This window comes from Anas acuta, chromosome Z, assembly GCF_963932015.1.
Source record: "Anas acuta chromosome Z, bAnaAcu1.1, whole genome shotgun sequence".
NCBI classification, from domain to species: Eukaryota; Metazoa; Chordata; class Aves; order Anseriformes; family Anatidae; genus Anas; species Anas acuta.
The window spans coordinates 21,608,026-21,625,104 of NC_089017.1; the positions used below are offsets into that span (position 1 = coordinate 21,608,026).

The 17,079-nt window shown below is 39.9% G+C and overlaps 3 protein-coding genes across 10 annotated transcripts in view; 1 reads left to right on the forward strand and 2 right to left on the reverse strand.

The window, feature by feature from the left end:
- FAM169A (family with sequence similarity 169 member A) overlaps positions 1 to 10,100 on the forward strand; it is a 38,639-nt gene extending 28,539 nt beyond the window's left edge. For 6 of the 7 annotated variants that reach the window (XM_068667675.1, XM_068667671.1, XM_068667676.1 and 3 more), the window contains 5 exons: positions 1,313 to 1,367; positions 1,701 to 1,839; positions 3,775 to 3,940; positions 4,814 to 5,020; positions 5,792 to 10,100. In XM_068667675.1, coding sequence (XP_068523776.1) covers positions 1,313 to 1,367; positions 1,701 to 1,839; positions 3,775 to 3,940; positions 4,814 to 5,020; positions 5,792 to 6,337 — 1,113 coding nt within the window. In that variant the 3' untranslated portion in view covers positions 6,338 to 10,100. The remainder of the gene's footprint in view (positions 1 to 1,312; positions 1,368 to 1,700; positions 1,840 to 3,774; positions 3,941 to 4,813; positions 5,021 to 5,791) is intronic. The other variant, XM_068667672.1, reaches the window with a different exon arrangement.
- The window catches only part of HMGCR (3-hydroxy-3-methylglutaryl-CoA reductase), a 282,132-nt gene that overhangs the window by 198,787 nt on the left and 66,266 nt on the right, over positions 1 to 17,079 (reverse strand). The gene's annotated exons all lie outside the window — the stretch shown is intronic.
- On the reverse strand, positions 12,279 to 17,004 carry NSA2 (NSA2 ribosome biogenesis factor). The gene is made up of 6 exons (XM_068667681.1): positions 16,828 to 17,004; positions 15,709 to 15,896; positions 14,888 to 15,038; positions 14,388 to 14,567; positions 13,208 to 13,400; positions 12,279 to 12,548 (listed from the first exon to the last, which is right to left on the reverse strand). The coding sequence occupies exons 1-6, from the start codon at positions 16,828 to 16,830 to the stop codon at positions 12,481 to 12,483; spliced, it is 783 nt and encodes a 260-aa protein (XP_068523782.1). The 5' UTR covers positions 16,831 to 17,004; the 3' UTR covers positions 12,279 to 12,480.

Below are 17,079 nucleotides of genomic sequence, written 5' to 3' on the forward strand. Positions count from 1 at the left end.
TCCAGGTTAGACTTGTGTTAACAGTGATAGTACATAGATACATTTAAAAAAAAAAAAAAAGAACAACGCCTTCCCTGTTGGATTAAAATCATTTGGGCCTCCAAGAAGTAAAACAACTACTATATGTACTCCTACTACTGTATGTATGCTTTGTTCACTTAAAATAATACCCCTGTTAGGACATACTTTTAAAATAGATTCAAAAGACAGAAAATTATCTGCAATTCAGACCATGCCTTAATGTGGAAAGCTCTCACACTTTATTAGGACAAGGAAGTAAATATTCACATACAAAAATTCTTGTTAGCTGCAGTCCACTTCTCTGTTGATCAAAATATGTTTGCTACAGCAATGCAAATCGTTTGCAGATTTGTCTTGAATATATTTTAAGGTGTATCCTTTGTGCTGCAAAAGGTTTGGGTACCTTTAAAGGAGATGCTTTTAGCACTGTAAATATGTAGATGATATGTAGATATATTTGTGATGGTTTTACTGTGCTGGGCAGCTAAACACCACAACCGCTCTCTCACTCCCCCTCCTTAGATGAGGAGGGGAAGAAGTAAAGCAAAGAACAACTCACAGGTTGAGATAAGGATAATTTAATTAAAGGGAAAAAATAATAATTAAAGAAAGATTATTATGAACTAAACATTTTAACTAAAGGGGGGGAAAAAAGGGAAAGGGGAAAAGGCAGGGGGAAAGGAAAAAAAAGGAGGAAAACAAACAAATAAAACAAATGAAGGCTATGTGGAAGTGCAGAGGAAAGAAATTACTCTTTATGTCCCACAAATGAGCAATGATTGACCACGTCCTTGAAGCAGGGCCTCAACGCACGTAGCCGGTGTTCGGGAGGAGGAACGATGTTTTTGCAATGAGAGCCCACCCCTCCCCTCTTCTTCCCGTTTCCACCTTTTATTGCTGAGTGTGACATCATCTGGTATGGAATATCCCTTTGGTTGGTTTAGGTCAGCTGCCCTGGTGATGTTTCTCTTCTCACTTTTTGTCCACCCCCTAGAGAGAGGCCCGATGCTGTGCCAGTGCTGCTCAGCAGCAGACACAACACTGGTGTGATACCACTGCTGTTCCAGCTACAAGTGCAGAGCACAGCACTGTATGGGCTGCTGCAGGGAAAGTTAACATCCCTGCCAGACCCAGTACAATACTTTAAATTAAGTATGGTTGTAGCCACTCTTCCATAGGATCACTACCATAAAATTGTAGTTTAGAAACATGCAACCACAGCTGTGGAGGTGAAGGTGTTTTGATGAGTTCTTAAGTTTGTAGAGTAACATTGGTATTGCTTTTATTTTAGATTGACTCTCAAAAAGGCAGAGAATCATTAAATGTCCTTGCAAACACATCTGAAGGTAAGCATAACTGATTATCAGTTTTGTGATTATTATGGATTAGCAGGTTAGCAGGCTCTTTTACTGCTTTTGAGCTTAGTGTGCTCATCTGCAAAGTGTATGGAAACGTGCCTTCCTCTAAAGTGTTACTGCTCAACTCAAACATTTGAAAGACTTTGGATAAAATTATTATGGGTATTAATAACAAATCTATGCATGTATATCCAGAGAGGAAGGGTCAGAGTGGAATGTTGGTTTACTTGCACTCGGTTGTTTTAATGAAATATTAGGGAAAAATTATTTGCAGATCTTAGACTGCATTTGTTTATTTTTACTTATTTGTTTTTTCTTAAGACCCTGGTGTTGCACTCATTTCTATTCGGACACGAAGCAATCGTTTAAAACATCCCAGGACAGGAAAAAATAGCCAGGATTCTGGACCTGAAACTTCCCAAGGAGATGAGGAAAGTGCTCATTATGTGTCAAACCGCAGGTAAGGGAGCCCGTATTTTATTTTTTTTGTTCTGTTGCTTGGGTAGTCACACACTATAGCAGTCTCTTCCAGTGTGATATTTGATGTTTCTTCTCCTGTATTTCTACTTATGCTTGTTTACTTGATTTTTAAAATTACTGAAAATAAAGCATGGTGTGAAAAAAAGAAATTGAGACCTCACGTGAAGAGTGATTGCCTCAAAATGTCTGCTTCACTGAAATCTCAAAGGACATGGGAAATGATAGTAGGAAAATTGCAAGGAATGAGGGTGTATTTACAAGTTCTATTATAGCTTAGCCTTCATAAGGGTAAAGCCATCTCTAGTCACACAGTATAGTTTCTTGCAATAATGTAACTGGACAAATATTTGCAACACTACGTGCAGACCTGATTAGAGTTCCTTTTCTGACCTTATTATGGTGGCATATTGTTGTGAAATAGTCTGACTGTTTGGTTTGGGAGCTGGTTACTACTTGTCATTTAACAGAGTTACAGAGAGCCACCCCTATTCAAAGTAAAGTTCTTGTTCAGACAAATCCTAATTTAAAATCATCATAAAAGAAGAAAGTCATCTCCAGCTTAAAGAACATTCTTCTGTGTAGTAACTGTGAAAATGTGTGTAAGATGTGAGCCAGGAGCTGAACACCACACAGCCGTTCGCTCACCCTCCCCCCTCTGGGATGGGGGAGAGAAACGGGAAAGTGAAGCCTGTGGGTTGAGATAGAGACAGTTTATTAAGACAGAAAAATAATAATAACAATAATGATGATAATAGTACTACTAATAATAATGTGTACGAAACAAGTGATGCACAATGCAATTGCTCACCACCCGCTGACTGATGCCCAGCCTAACCCCGAGCAGCTGGCCCCCCACCCCGGTAGCCATCCCTATCTATTGCTCAGCATGACCCCATAGAGTACAGGATGCCCCTTTGGGCAGTTGGGGTCAGCTGTCCTGGGTCTGTCCCCTCCCAGCTCCTGCTGCACCCCCAGCCTGCCTACTGGCAGGACAGAGTGAGAAGCTGAAAGGCTTGGTGTAAGCACTGCTCTGCAGCAATTAAACCATCAGGGTGTTATCAGCACTCTTCTCATCCTAAGCCAAAGCATAGCACCCAACCAGCTACTAGGAGGAAAATTAACTCAGTCCCAACTGAAACCAGGACACAAGCAACAAAAAAAACCACCTTTTGAGCAACTGAAGATTTTTTTACTGTGAGATTGAGAAGCGGCCTCCTGCAACTCTGTTACATGTACCTGTATATATTGCATATATGCTTGTATATAATAGTTTCAGTATGTCTAAGTTTCAGCAGAAAAAAGAACTGAATACTTGGGATGGTGTTACTGCCCTGCAGGTGCAGTAGAGTTTCATCTTCAGCTTTTGGCTAATTTAATACCTAGCTTGTTTGAATCTTCTTCAGCCATGATGTTTGTCACCTGAAATTCTTTTCCATTTGTGGTCTTTGTAGAAAATGTATATTCAGTAATTATACGAACATACTTGCTTACATAGCTCCATAGCTTTAAACTGTTTCTGTAGTGAGGCTGGGTGAAGTTGCTTTCTTTCATCCCGTTATAGCTTTCAAATATGTAATTCATTATTGCTTTCTAGATTTAAAGTAACACACTTTGTTTAAAATAACTTATTTCTGACTTTTCACATAAAATGGAAAAGAGATGACTTCATTCTATAACTGCTATAGCAACTGTGCCTAGTTGAGATATTTCTCCTAATTAGGAATTTGTCATTTTTAGACCTGTTTAGTTTTCTGGATTCATATTTCCTATGGCAAGTATGTGATATAGAAGTTCAAAATCAGTCATGAAAGACTTTCCCTGCTGATTTATGTATTAATCTAAATTATGCATTAATCTAAAATCATTATGTATTAATCTAAAAGACTTAAGGGGTATATGTTAACACCTGCTGCAGGCTAGAAGTTCGTGCCAACCTATTTGAACACTTTGAAGCCCTTTCAGAAGAACCTGAAGAGAATGTTGACGAAAGCAATGAGGAAACGATCACTGAAAACGAGGACCAGTCTGTATCAGAAATTGAGTTACATATATCGCCATCTGAGAAAGTGAGTGAGAAGGAGGTGAGCTGGGTGTTACCGCCATGGAGGATGGGAAGTTTGGAACATAATTACAGTTCCTGTTAAAAATGGTCCTTGCTGCCCTGATGGATGTGGTTATTGACTTTTCAATTTCTGTACCAATGCTTTGTTGAGTAGTATATCTGAGAACCTAGTATATCTGAGAACCAAGAGCTAGTATACAGAATTAGTGCCAAGGGAAAATTCCTTGCAACAATAGAGTTCACAGGATCTTCAGAAAGGTGAATAGCTGGTCTACCAACCTGGCTTTCTTAATTGATTTGTTCTATTTAAAAATTGGAGAGATTGTGTAGGGTCACGATCTGATCCTGTACTTCCAGTAAGGGGGGAGGGGGAAAAGTTTCAATGAAGAAGTTAAGAGCTGATAGGCTTCAGTGACTACTGTTGATTTTTCTTCTCCCTGTAAAGCTTGTCTGACTTCGTTCAAATCCAACTTTGATCCACAAAGACTTGTTACTCAATTGATTTTAGATCTGGGAGTGGCCTCTGTGCCTAGCAATATGTCCAGGATTTTCAGTTCTTACTGATTCGTGAGAAAGTGGACCATAAACTGTGTTGGGTTCACAAACCAGTATTACAAGGAATGATTGTTGTATATGTATTCTACTTGGCTTGGCTGTTTACCATATAAGCCATGGTTGGATATTCAGTGCAGGTGACAGCACCAAGCTAATAATGCTGGCCAGGTAGTTGGACAGCTACTTTGTGCTGAGCGCTGTCTTCTTGATGCACACTTCTAGGTACCCAAGTTAGCTGCTTTTCATATCTAAAATAAAAAATTAGGTCACAGACATACTAACTAGTGTTTGGGAACAAGAGCTGAGCATAATTTTGACTTAGAAATGTGTTTTTTAGGAAACTCCATCTGAATCTCTTAATGGTGAAGTAGCAGAAAACACTGGGAAGACTTCACTTATGGCCGAAGAGGAAACAGCAAATGAAGCTCTAGGTGGTGAATCGAAATTGCAGTCTGAGAGTCAAGGAGAAGAACCTGTAACACTGCTCGTTCCATTTATCCTTGAATCTCCAGCAAAACCTGCAGAAGATACTGTATCAGATAAGGTAAGGGCATGGAAACAAAATGTTTTTTTCCTTAAGGATGTACATATCTTGCTGTTTTTTCTTTTGTTAAGTAAAAGATAGAGGGTGGCCCCCCTCATCATATGAAATTTTGGGGAGTAGCAATTCTTAGGCAAGATGTTGTAAATATATTAACAGAATATACTAACATTTCTGTTTTAATACATGGAAATAGGACATATATTTATGTGACACCAAAAAGAAAGCTCCTTTGCTCCAGTTTGCCTTGGCAGTAATGAAACAGCTATTTCTCACCTAAAATTTTAGGTGGATATAATTGAAAGCCACATCTGTATTTTATCTAGTAAGTCTGCCCTGATGAAGTATACAAGCAATTAATTTCTAACAAAATACCCTTCTAGGACACAAATTTAACTTTTTTTTGTGTTTTTGTTTGTTTGTTTGTTTGTTTCTTTATTTATAGCACAAAAGTGGATTGTTATGCTAGCGAAATAAATGTCTAAAATAAAACACTTTATCTTTTTTGTTATTAACTTCAGAACATGTTTACTGAACAATATTTTGAATAGTTTGAATAGAAAATAGAAGGAGGACTCTTAATATCAAATGCAGTTCACAAACTAGTTTTTTGAAACAAGGAGGAGAGTATTGATTTGACTACGCATGCAATACCAGAAACTGCTTAACACTAAAATAACTGCTGTAGTTGTTAGCTAGGGGTGGTAGTCATTCAGCTGCTTGTTAAATCTTAAGTTAACTGTCCCTCTGTGTTGTTGCCCTCCCACCCCTCAGGCTGTAAATGCAAATGATTCAGAAGCACTAACTGAAGAAAGTACATCAGTAGAGAAGGAGGGTTTAGAGGAAGACCAACAAGAACCTGAGAAGAAAAAGTCATCCACTGAAAATGCAGTTGCTTCAGCAACAAAGGAAGAACCCTCAGACAATGGCCTACCAAACAATGTGATAACTGAAGCAGCAGGAGAATCTGTTTCTGAAAATGTGTCACCCAAAACAGCTTCCTCAGTGGAAGATCAAAATGAGGAAGCAGGGCACAACTCACAGGATGCCCCTGATACCTTGGGTCAAAGCTCTTTGATAGTGGTGGAACTGGAGGGTGTTTCTTTTCAGCAGTCTTCTGGACAAGAAGGACAGAAGAACCAGTTGGAAGAGCACTTGGAAGAGTCTGCTGATCAGTACACACAGACAGCAGCAGAACGGGCTGCTGACAGTAGCTCTGAGGAAGCAGAAATTGAGGTACCCATTGTGGATCGGAGAAATTTGCGAAGAAAGGCCAAAGGTTACAAAGGTCCTCCCAAGAAAAAAGGAAAGCCAGCTTAAAAAATGAAGTATTGGTTGATAATTCATATATTTGTAAGAAAGTTGTTATTTTGTGTAAAACACTAGGTGTAACTAAACCATCTGAGACACAGGACACACATGTTTAAAATGCTGGGTTGGATGTCATTTGGGGATTCATCATCTTTACTCAAATTCTCTTGAATTTTTAACCAGTAGACATTTACTTTCATACTCTGATGAAGCTCAACAGCCAGTCTCCTCCTTTTATAAAGGATAATGCCAAAAAAATACAGCTGTGCTAGTAAAGGAACAGTTTGCGTATTTGAGGTGGCAGTCTTGGAAGAAAAAACAAAGCGTGAAATCCTGGCTCTGTTAAGGTCACTAAAATTTCCATAAATTTCCACAAAGCCAGACATCACTAGCATTTTTTTCTAACCTTGCATTCTCTACTCTGGAGAAGAGCAGAACAGGAAACTTATTTACTCTCTTCTTGTTCCCTTCCCATAGGCTTTCTCAGATGAGATTAAAAGAATGTAAGATTCTGTAATTCTAGATCTCAATATACTAGAAGGTGCAAGTCATTAGATCAAAACAACATGAGCAGCATCTGTCACTAGAGTCAGATAGGAGAGAATGGCTCTACTTCTGATTCCCAACTATTTACTAATCACTGGAGACAGCAGAGTCACCCATAACACCATCAACACAGCATCTACCATAGCACACAAAGATAATTAAGTTTTTAATGTGAAGATTTAGAGATGCCTACACAGTAAATTGCATTTGTAGCTTCCAAAGTGAGTGTCTTGCTAAGTGTAAGTGTCTCCAGAATGTGTGGAGTGTAGACTCCAGTACACTTCTGGAATTGTTTGGCAGCCTTTCTAACTACTTGCATGTATTGAATGGCTACTTGATTACTTTGTTACATTACAGGACAAGGATACGACAGCTTTTGATCTAATATCAGTCTGAATGGAAGCGATGGTTGTATTTTCCAAATACTCAGCTGATGCTGTGGAGTAGCTGTTGAGGTGTTGTCTCTGCCAGGTGTGTGACTCCTGTGAGCTCTGGCATTTCAGGTGGTTGTGACATTCATTAGTGTGAATATTAGTGGATGTTTCAGCAATTTTTTTTATTTTTTTGCCAAACACTATGCCTTTAGGAGTTTTGAGGGGATAGCTGAAAATACTTATGATTCCCACTTTCTTTTTATAACTTGGGTATAATTCCTGGGGTAATACCTTCCCAGTTTATAGCTTTTATTAAAAGCAGGAATTAAACTTTGCTATATGCAAACAGAAATGTAAACAGGCTATTCATGCATGTTTCCCTTCAGAGGTTAAGTAATTTGCTATGTGCTTCTTTCAATAAACGAAGCTCCTCTTGCAATGGGTTAAAAACTCAGGAGTAAGAAAGAACAGTGGTTCTAATACCGAAATAACACAGCTATTTGCCCTGCTGTATACCTTTTCCAGGATTAGTGAACTAGTCTCCCACAGTGTCTTGAGAGTAGAGGGTTTCTGGAAATTGCTGTTCAGGACTTCTAAGGTTCACTTGAATAGTTGCAATGGTGTCTTAATTCTTGTCCCTCTGTGCAGCTAATTTAAGAATCTGTTTTTCTCATTTTATGCTTATACAGTTTAACTGTATTTATAAAATATTTTAACTGTATAGGGTACATGCTTACTATTTATTTCAGCTGAAGTGTAATGCTTTTTATCTGTTCGAAGATTATTGGGGGGGGGGAGGGGTGTGTGTTTTGTTTGTTTGTTTTTTTTTTATCTCCAGAACCAAGTTTTACATGATCTTTGGATTCGGGGTGCATAGGATCAGAGTTAAATCTGGGTTTCTTGAAGTGCTGAACACAGTTTTAACTTCCTGTCAATGTACATCTACTCCTTATTAACCCTGTGACTGATACATATTCAAGATCTTACATGATTGTTTGTGAACATATTCAAGTGAACCTTAAGATTTTTTTTCTGAAACTAAACATTTTCTATGAAACACTTGAGACAGAACTTACCTATACTATGGCTTCTCTTTTAGTGCTAAGATTTATTGTAGAAAAAGTTGAGTAATAGTTAGAAAACGCATCTATTGCATTGCTAAGGATGGGATTTGTGAAACTTAAAGGTTGGTTGTATACAGTATATCATGACTCATGTTCTGTTTGTTAGACCAAACTTTACTAGATGTTAATCTGTTAAATACTTCAATTGATACAAAAATGTTCGCTTTAAGTTAAGGATTCTGTTGCTCATGAACAGGGAGTCCCAGTTACTTTTAGGTAGATTTTTAATGAATGTTATCACTTGTATTCCTTGTAAGGTTGGAAAACACTGTGAGAAGGTCATTTCACTTACCAGGCTCTTTCTTTTCATGGCCAAATTTGAACTAATTTCAGTTAGTATCTTACTCCTAGGACATTTGCATATTAAATGTAGAAATACTACAACAAGATTATTAGGTGAGGTCAGTCTTGGTTTCTACTGAGAACAGTCATATTTCTGATCCAATTTCAGTGAGTCAGAGTCTTAAATACTGAGCTTAAATTCATATCTTTAAGTGTATTCTTGAGTAGCTACCTCTATATAACCGGGGTACCTGAGGTAGTAGCCAATGTCCAGATTATTACCTACCTAATGTGGGCAGTTGTGGTATCATAAACAGTTCTGGTAACAGCTGTCTTGAAAACTAAACATAGTTCTTAACTGTGATTGCAGCAGTACTTTGAACTAAAAGACAGCTTATTTTTGTAATAACTTCTTTGGCATCAATCATCTTGCCGTAAATATTGAGTAGCTAAATTGAACTACTGACTTTAAATAGTAGTTTTTTTTTTGCTATACTGACTGTCCAGTAGGGGAACAGTAGCTTAATAGTCTGTACTTTCTGTTAGGTTAGCTTAGCTGAAAACTGTATTGACTGAAATGTTTTACCTTGGGGAAAACCAGCGTTTTTTAGGCTCAGACAATATTTGTTAGATCTGTTAACTGTCTGGCTCATTACCATTGAACTGTTAAAGAATTTTTAGGATCGCACCAGCAACCAATGATTAAAAACATCAACTTTATACGTTTGTACCAAATACTATTACAACATGCTGTGGAACTACATGTGTATGGTGAAAGCGAACAGTATTTTTGAGCTTTATTTAGTCTAGGAATAGAGTTTAAAAAACCTTTTGTGTCTTCAACCTTACACTCAAATGGTAAATGGTTTTGTATTTGAATCCAACATTTGTTAAAATGTCTCTTGTCCTGCTTGCGAATTTTTAGTGGAATTTGCTTTGCTTATCCCACAGTTTCTTTCAGTCTCTTTGTTTCAGACTATTCTTGCTTGCTGTTTTCATGTTTCATAGCCCTTTACATGAAAATGTTTTGTTATTCAAATGTGCTTTTAACTTGTTTTAAGTGATGTCTGACATTAGCTTTTCTTTTTTTTAACCATCTCACATTTGTAGATGTGATGAATCAAACTGACCATCTACAACTTAAAAACACCACTAAGTTAAACATAGCAATAAAGAGCCCTAAGTTTGATCTTCTGTGCTTTGAGTGACCATTATAAAATTTTATTTCGAAGAGGATACACTTCTAAATTTATTTTCATAAATGTGGTGTGAGATGTTTTTAAACTAATGATAACCTGTTTATAAATCCTATGAAAGATGTGATGCTATTCTAGAGTACTGTACTTAAGTCTAGTTACGGTGTGTTTTAGGTTTTCATTTTTTTAGTATTGTCTTGACTGCTTTTGAAATGTTTTGAAGTAGTAATTAAACTTATTTTGTGATTTATTTATTTTTTAGTGTTTATTTCTGCTACGAGGCATCTTTTAAAGCTCACTACAACGAAATTGTGTAACTTGTGTAGTGTCATTTTACAATCTTATTTAAAAGCTCAGATTATAAGTTGGAAAATCTTTTACCTTTATATAAAAAAAAAAAGGCTGCACATAATTAGTTTATTCATCAGACTTTTTAAAGAGATGTAGAATAGGCTGTTCTGTACGTTTACCATATGCATTCTGCAGTTTGCACCATACTGCATATTTGGTGTAAGGTCAACTCCCTATAGTGTTACATTAAAATTCATTTTGAATTGCAACAATTGTATTATTCATCCAACAAGTCATGTATTTACAACACAAAATGCAGTACTGTTCAAGCAGCTGTACTTTATGTGGAGGGAGAGGGGGGCAGCAGTACAATGCAATAGAAAATTAAAGTATTGTGTCTGTGTTATTAACGTGCAGTAAAGGGTAAAGCAACAAGAATTGCAGGCTTTTCTATTTTGACAATGTCCTCTCTCCAAGGAAATGACTAACTGGCTTGTAACCTTCTTTTAGTTTTGAATCACTTCATTGCACAAGTAAAAATCACAGTAAGTTACTAAATCCAGACTAGGGCAATATAAACAGAACAAAATAACCTTTAAGAGGAGAAAACTAAGGTGTAGTTAAAGTACTGTTTCTCCCAGATGGTGTAAAAAAAAATCACAAACCTAGTACAAAAACATCGAACTTGACTTCCTGGATTGAGTTCCAGATGAAAATGGTGTTAAGGTCATGATTACAGGATTTGAGTATCCCTCATATATGAGGATGAGAGAGCTGCAATTGTTTAACCTAGAGAAGAGAATGCTGTGGGTGGGGGGATCAGGCATCTTACCCGTGTGTACAAATACCTAGTATGAGGGCATAAAGAAGATGGAAATAGATTCTTAGTGTGTCCAGTACCAGGACAAGAAGCAGTAGCTACAAACTCGAATACAGAACAATCTATTTAAACTTTTCTTAAACTGGAAGAGTGATCAAACACTGGATCACGTTGCCTAAAGTTATTGACTCTCCATCCTTAGAGACAGTAAAATCCTGACTGGACACAGTCCTCAGGCACCTGCTGTAGTTGACTCTGCTTTAAGCAGGGGAGTTAGACGAGACAATCTCTAGAGGTCCCTTCCAACCTTAGCTATTGTGTGATCCTATAATCTGCTGTTCAGACTGCTTTTCCCTGTGGCCTGTTGCATGTGTGATAGGTGCAGACAGCCACCTTTGGCTTTAAACTTCCCTCTATATTCAAAAACAAGCCCCAGACTATTCACATTTTGGCTTCTGAAATAGGAGCTCCATTTGAAAGTTTCCCTCTTACGGTGCTGGGGGAATAAGATGGCCTTCATAAATCAGAAAAAATGTTTATAAGGACTTAACCACATTTTGGTTAAAAAGCTCCTTTGCTTTGAAGTGAAGTACTGCTTAAGAGTAGGACTATAAAATGCTGTGTGTCTGTATTGAAAGTTTACCACCAAACTCTTGACAGGAAGATGACTGATGCAGTATACAGCATCAGAGGAAGTCAGTGTAAAAGCAGTGTGTTTCCTGCATTTTGAGGATGGATATATATCAATACCTTGGTCAGATGATGCTTGTGACTTTAAAGCACCCATGGTAACTACAAGGAGCTGTGGTATCGGTGTTATCACTCTGTTCTCAAATATCACATTGTCTTAAAAACCCTACAACTTCTTGAATTTTACCTTATGAAACAGTTAATATCTTGCCTGCCTGCTCTACAGCTATTATTCTTTCCACAAATGCAGTGAGGGATGCGAGGGGGAGAAATAATGGAGGTAACAGGAAAAAAGTCATTGCCCCTTCTGGTAAACTTCCCTTCCCACACCCTCACGCTGCAGCTGTGAGCCCACCCCATGCTTCCAGAGGGGCAAGTACCAAACTAGAGTGCTCAATTTCTGATGTCTGTCTGCAGTAAGTCTGCATCCTTCCAACACTGCTGCTTTCCCAGAAGATGAATGCAAGTTCACATGCTGCTCTGTTACTTTAGCTGTACAGTAGGCCATCATGGGAGATAATGGCTTTATTTCCTATTGTGAGCTTAGAATATTATCTAAGCCAGGCAACTGCTCCTGTACAGTTGACAAGAAGATTTAGTTCAAATGCACACCATGTCAGCCAAGCATGAAAATATAATTACTTTATTTTAGACAGTGTTCAGCTGAACAGGTTATAAATCTGAACAGTCCTTTCTGGTGCATTTAAATTCCTCACCAGCTTGTGGGGCCAATGTTGCTGAGCGGTCGAAGGTTCCAGAGATCTTCCAAACTTGTTTAAACTGCACCACTTTTAAGAGTCAGTGGCCAATGCTTAGTATCAAACACAACTTAGACGAGGAGAACTGCGTTAATACAGCCATCATTTTCCGGATTGTTTGTTACTTGCGCGTATTTCCCTAAAGAGAAAATGAAAGGAAATGTCTACAAAAGCTTCAAGTAGCCTATGCAGAAAATAACAATTTTGCATGTTTGCAAGTTTAATCCACAGCTCTCCTTACAAGGGGAAGAAATTCCAGTTCCCAAACTGAAAGCATTCTGAAACCTAAATATACTTTCTGATGAACTGCAAACTTTCATTCACAATATACTACTCTGGCTGTTTTTATACATGTAAATGCATCCTCAAGAGTTCTATGTACATTTAAAAAAAATCACAAGTTCTGCTACACGTCCTGCTGTCCAAGTCAACCTCAGCGTTAAAAGAAGTTAGCCTGATGAAATGAAGACACTTCTACATACAACTTTCACTGAAAACTTGATTATTCATAGCTTACATGGTTAGGTCTTTATGGACTTTTAACACTTCTTAATGCAAGACAGGCAAACAAGTTAATTCATTTTTCTGAACTTTGCCTAATTTGATGTTGAAAGTCTGAATTGAAAGCCTAATATTAAAACTAGCATTTTTATAGCTGTCCAGTAATTGCTTCTGCTACAGCCAAAACGTAACATGGATAAATTACGATGATCTATTTTACAGGACAGAGCCTTCACAATACTCCAGTCAATAAAGACTCAAAGCTAGTCCTTCAGTGCAGCTAGTTTAACTACTTACCCCAGATAACTTTGCCCCCTTGTGTCACCAGGCCAAGCTCACTCACGTTCACTTCAATGACGGTACCTTTGGTAATTACCCCCAACGATGTATACAAAGGGGAAGATGGATTCTTTTTTACACCAAGGATAGGCAGGCAAAAAGTAGCTTTAAGTTCAGGATGTGTCACATGTGCCTTCTTGAAACGTAAGCCCTGTTGCACGAAGAGTTGGAACAATTTATTTTTTAAGCTCTCACAGCTAATTTAGCACATTATGTCCTCAGCTTTATGCATTTTAACAGACTGGGAAGAATGAAACAATCCAGAATACAGAATGTCATCTGCCTAGTATAAAATGCCAGGTTTGTTAAGAACCTGATAAAAAACAAGAGTAGTTCAAGAATAAAACTTGCTACCACAGGTGGTTCACATTCCATGAAGAAACGAGGAGTTTACAGTAAAACATTTAACAGTCCTACTGGTTTTTAGACTTGAAACGTTTCCTTTGTTCTTGTAAACCTGAGAAAACCTTTCACACATTACAAAATATTAAACACCCATCTATTATACCTCTTTCTAGCTAAGGACCTGTGCTCTTTAAGGTGGGCTTTACCACTAAGTACCATAACCCTTTGTGTGTCAATTAAAACCTATTCAAGGCTTCTACTTTGTATTTATATAAAAACTGCCGTCTTACTAAACCTTCCCTCCTGTGCACTGCTAGGCAGGTAGAGCCTGCACACTGTTCCTTACAGCTGTGTAATAAAAAGCCAGGCAGGAAGAGCATTTCCTTTGTATGCTGTCACCACTGTGCTTCAAGCTTCGTTAGCAAACCAGGAGGACAGAGTACTTGAGTCCTACAACTGAGTCAGCCTCAGAATCACAGTAGCTTGAAAAAGACCGAAGTTTTCAAAGTACCTCTCCTAAAGACCTTCCTGATATGAGAGCTCATAGCTTTAACTCATTCGTGTCATCTGAGTAAGAGTGCAAACATTCCATCACAGGCAATGTCTGTGACTGCAGGGGTATCTCCCAACCTGCCGGTTATTTAAGTTGACATTTCTGCAGGAAACTACTAAGAACACTCTAAATCAGCAGTAATGAAGTGCATTATCACACAAGGAAGTTTCCTTGCCAAACTCAGAACAGCAAGTCAAGATAATTATTACTTAAACGTTCTTTAAGTCTCAAGAACATTACCATTGGTCGAATGAATCGTTCATATTTAGGAGGTTTCCTAGTAAAGCCATCTCCAACAAAACAGACTTTTGTAACCATTCTCTTCCAGGCCTTCTTCTTTCTCTTCCCTGTACGAATCACTTTTAAAACTTCTGTTTCTCCCTGTGCACGGACCTTTGGCACAGGAACCTCCCATTTCCCCTGCAGAAAACATAGTTGTCATTAAGTCACAGATGTGCCATTGCTAAATCAAAGGAGGCAACAAAAGAATAAAATAAAATATAACCAAAGAGAGTACCTGTAGATTGTATTTTTTAATATAACTTATAGCTACTTATTTTGATCAGTATTTAAATTTATAAAAGTCAAGACCTTACATGTGCTTTGTTCAAAACTAGTAAACTTTTCAGTTTCAGCTTTCATATAGTATCGATATTTAGAGTTTGTTTCAGCATTAATGCCACAATGTGATCATTGTCACAATAAATACCAAGTATCTGGCTTTTAATACAGTTACTTACCGCTTTCTCTTTTCTCTTCTGCTTGATCATGTTAGAGAGAACCTTAGCCCGTGACTGGCCTTCTCTGTCCAGCAGGTATGCTGGTACAGCTCCTTTAGGTGTTTTTTCATCGTTCTTTTCCTTTGTCTTTCTCTTTTCATGCATTTTAATGCTGAAAAAAAAAAAAAAAGAAACACGGTATTTTTGAAAATGCACGCAGTATTAAGAATAGAAAAAAAACATTTTGAGATACGATAGCCTCCTACTTCAGGTAGTGCCTACTCAATTTTTTTTTAAAAAAAGAGATATTTGTAAACAATATAACGTAGCATGTTATTTATATTTGAGGAGTAATCCTAAATATTCTTCATGGAAAACTAGTTATTTCTCTTAATATAACAGCTGACAGATTACAGAGTGCATCAAAGCCTGTCAATTCCTGGCAAGACAGGAATACAAGGCCTGGCTCTTACTAAGGAATTTCTGAATAGCTTAAAACAAAGAGTCTAACCCTCACAGCCAAGCACATCTGCACAGTGCTAAAGCCAGTAAGATCAAAGCCAATACAGTATTTCTGTTGTTGTAGCTACATAATTGTCATTTCTACTGCTAATTAATGCTCATTTTAACAAATGCTTTTAGGAACAGAATTGTTAACTGTATCAGTAAACACGTGAGTTGAGAAGAGGGGAGGCCAGATAACACCTTAACCATTCTATCCTAAAAATTAAGCAATATTTAAGAGCAACATATGACCAAACAACAACTATCTCTTTATAGCTCTGTGAATTCCCCCAGTGCCAGGATGTCCGGCCGACGCCAGGGGAGCAGCGGCTACTCACGTCTTCTTCATCTGGATCTTCTCAGCGTGCCGCTGCTTGTGGTAGAGCTTGGCCTTCAGCCCGATCATCTTCTTGGCCTTCCAGGACCGCTCGTGGGGCTCCCGGCCCTCCTTCTTCCTCTTCTTCTCATGGTAGTCCAGGCGGTACCCATACCGCTTGCGGTGCAGCTCAATGTGCTCGTTCTGCGGCTGTGGGTGCAGGGCAGCGGGGTCAAACCCAAATCCAACCCTGTCCCTGTTCCCATACCCCAAACCCTGACTCCATCCCCATCTCCCATACTCCGTCCCTGACCTCCAACCCAATACCCTGTCCCCATACCCCAAACTCCATCTCCGTACCCCAAACTCTGTCCCCATACCCCATACTCGGTCCCCATCCCCCAACCCAATACCCTGTACCCCAACCCAATACCACATCTCCCTACCCCAAACCCTGACCCCATCGCCATCCCCACCCCCTTACTCCATCCCTGTCCCCCAACCAAACACCCCATGCCCATACCTCAAACTCTGTCCCCATATGCCATACTCTGTCCCTGTCCTGCAACCCAATACCCCATCCTACACCCCAAACTCCCTCCCCACACCCTAAACCCCGTCCACATACCCCAAACCCCATCCATATACCCCAAACCTCAAACCCTGACCCCATCCTCACCCCTATACGCCGCACCTGTCCCCCAACCCAATACCCCAAACTCTGTCCCCATGCCCCCTTACTCAATCCCCACAGCCCATACTCCGTCCCCATGCCCCAAACCCCATCCCCATCCCTCATACTCCATCCCTGTCCCCCAACCCAATACCCCATCCCCATACACCAAACTCTGTCCCTATACCCCATACTCTGTCCCTGTCCCGCAACCCGATACCCCGTCCCCACATCCCAAACTCCCTCCCCACACCCCATCCCCATCCCCCAAACTCCGTCCCCACCCCCCAACCCAATACCATGTCTCCCTACCCCAAACCCCGTCCCCATACCCCATACCCTGACCCCATCCCCACCCCCGTACTCCATCCCTGTCCCCCAACCAAATACCCCGTCCCCACACCCCAAACCCCGTCCCCACACCCCAATACTCCCTCCCCACACCCCAAACCCCGTCCCCGTCCCCACCATGGCGGCCTCCCCGCAGCCTCCCCGCGCTGCCCAAAGGGCGGTCCCCCCGCGCGGCCGCCCCGGCTGGAAACGCTCCCCGGGCGGCGGCTCCTGGCTTCTGCCCGGGGCCCGGCGGCCTCCTGCGGGTCCCCAGAGCCCGGCACCGGGCTCGGCGGGGCCACAAAGGGGCGCAGAAGGCGTCGGGCAGGGCCGGAGCCGCGGGCAGGGCTCAGTCTCTGGGGCCGGGGCCGGCAGCCGGGGCTCGGCGCG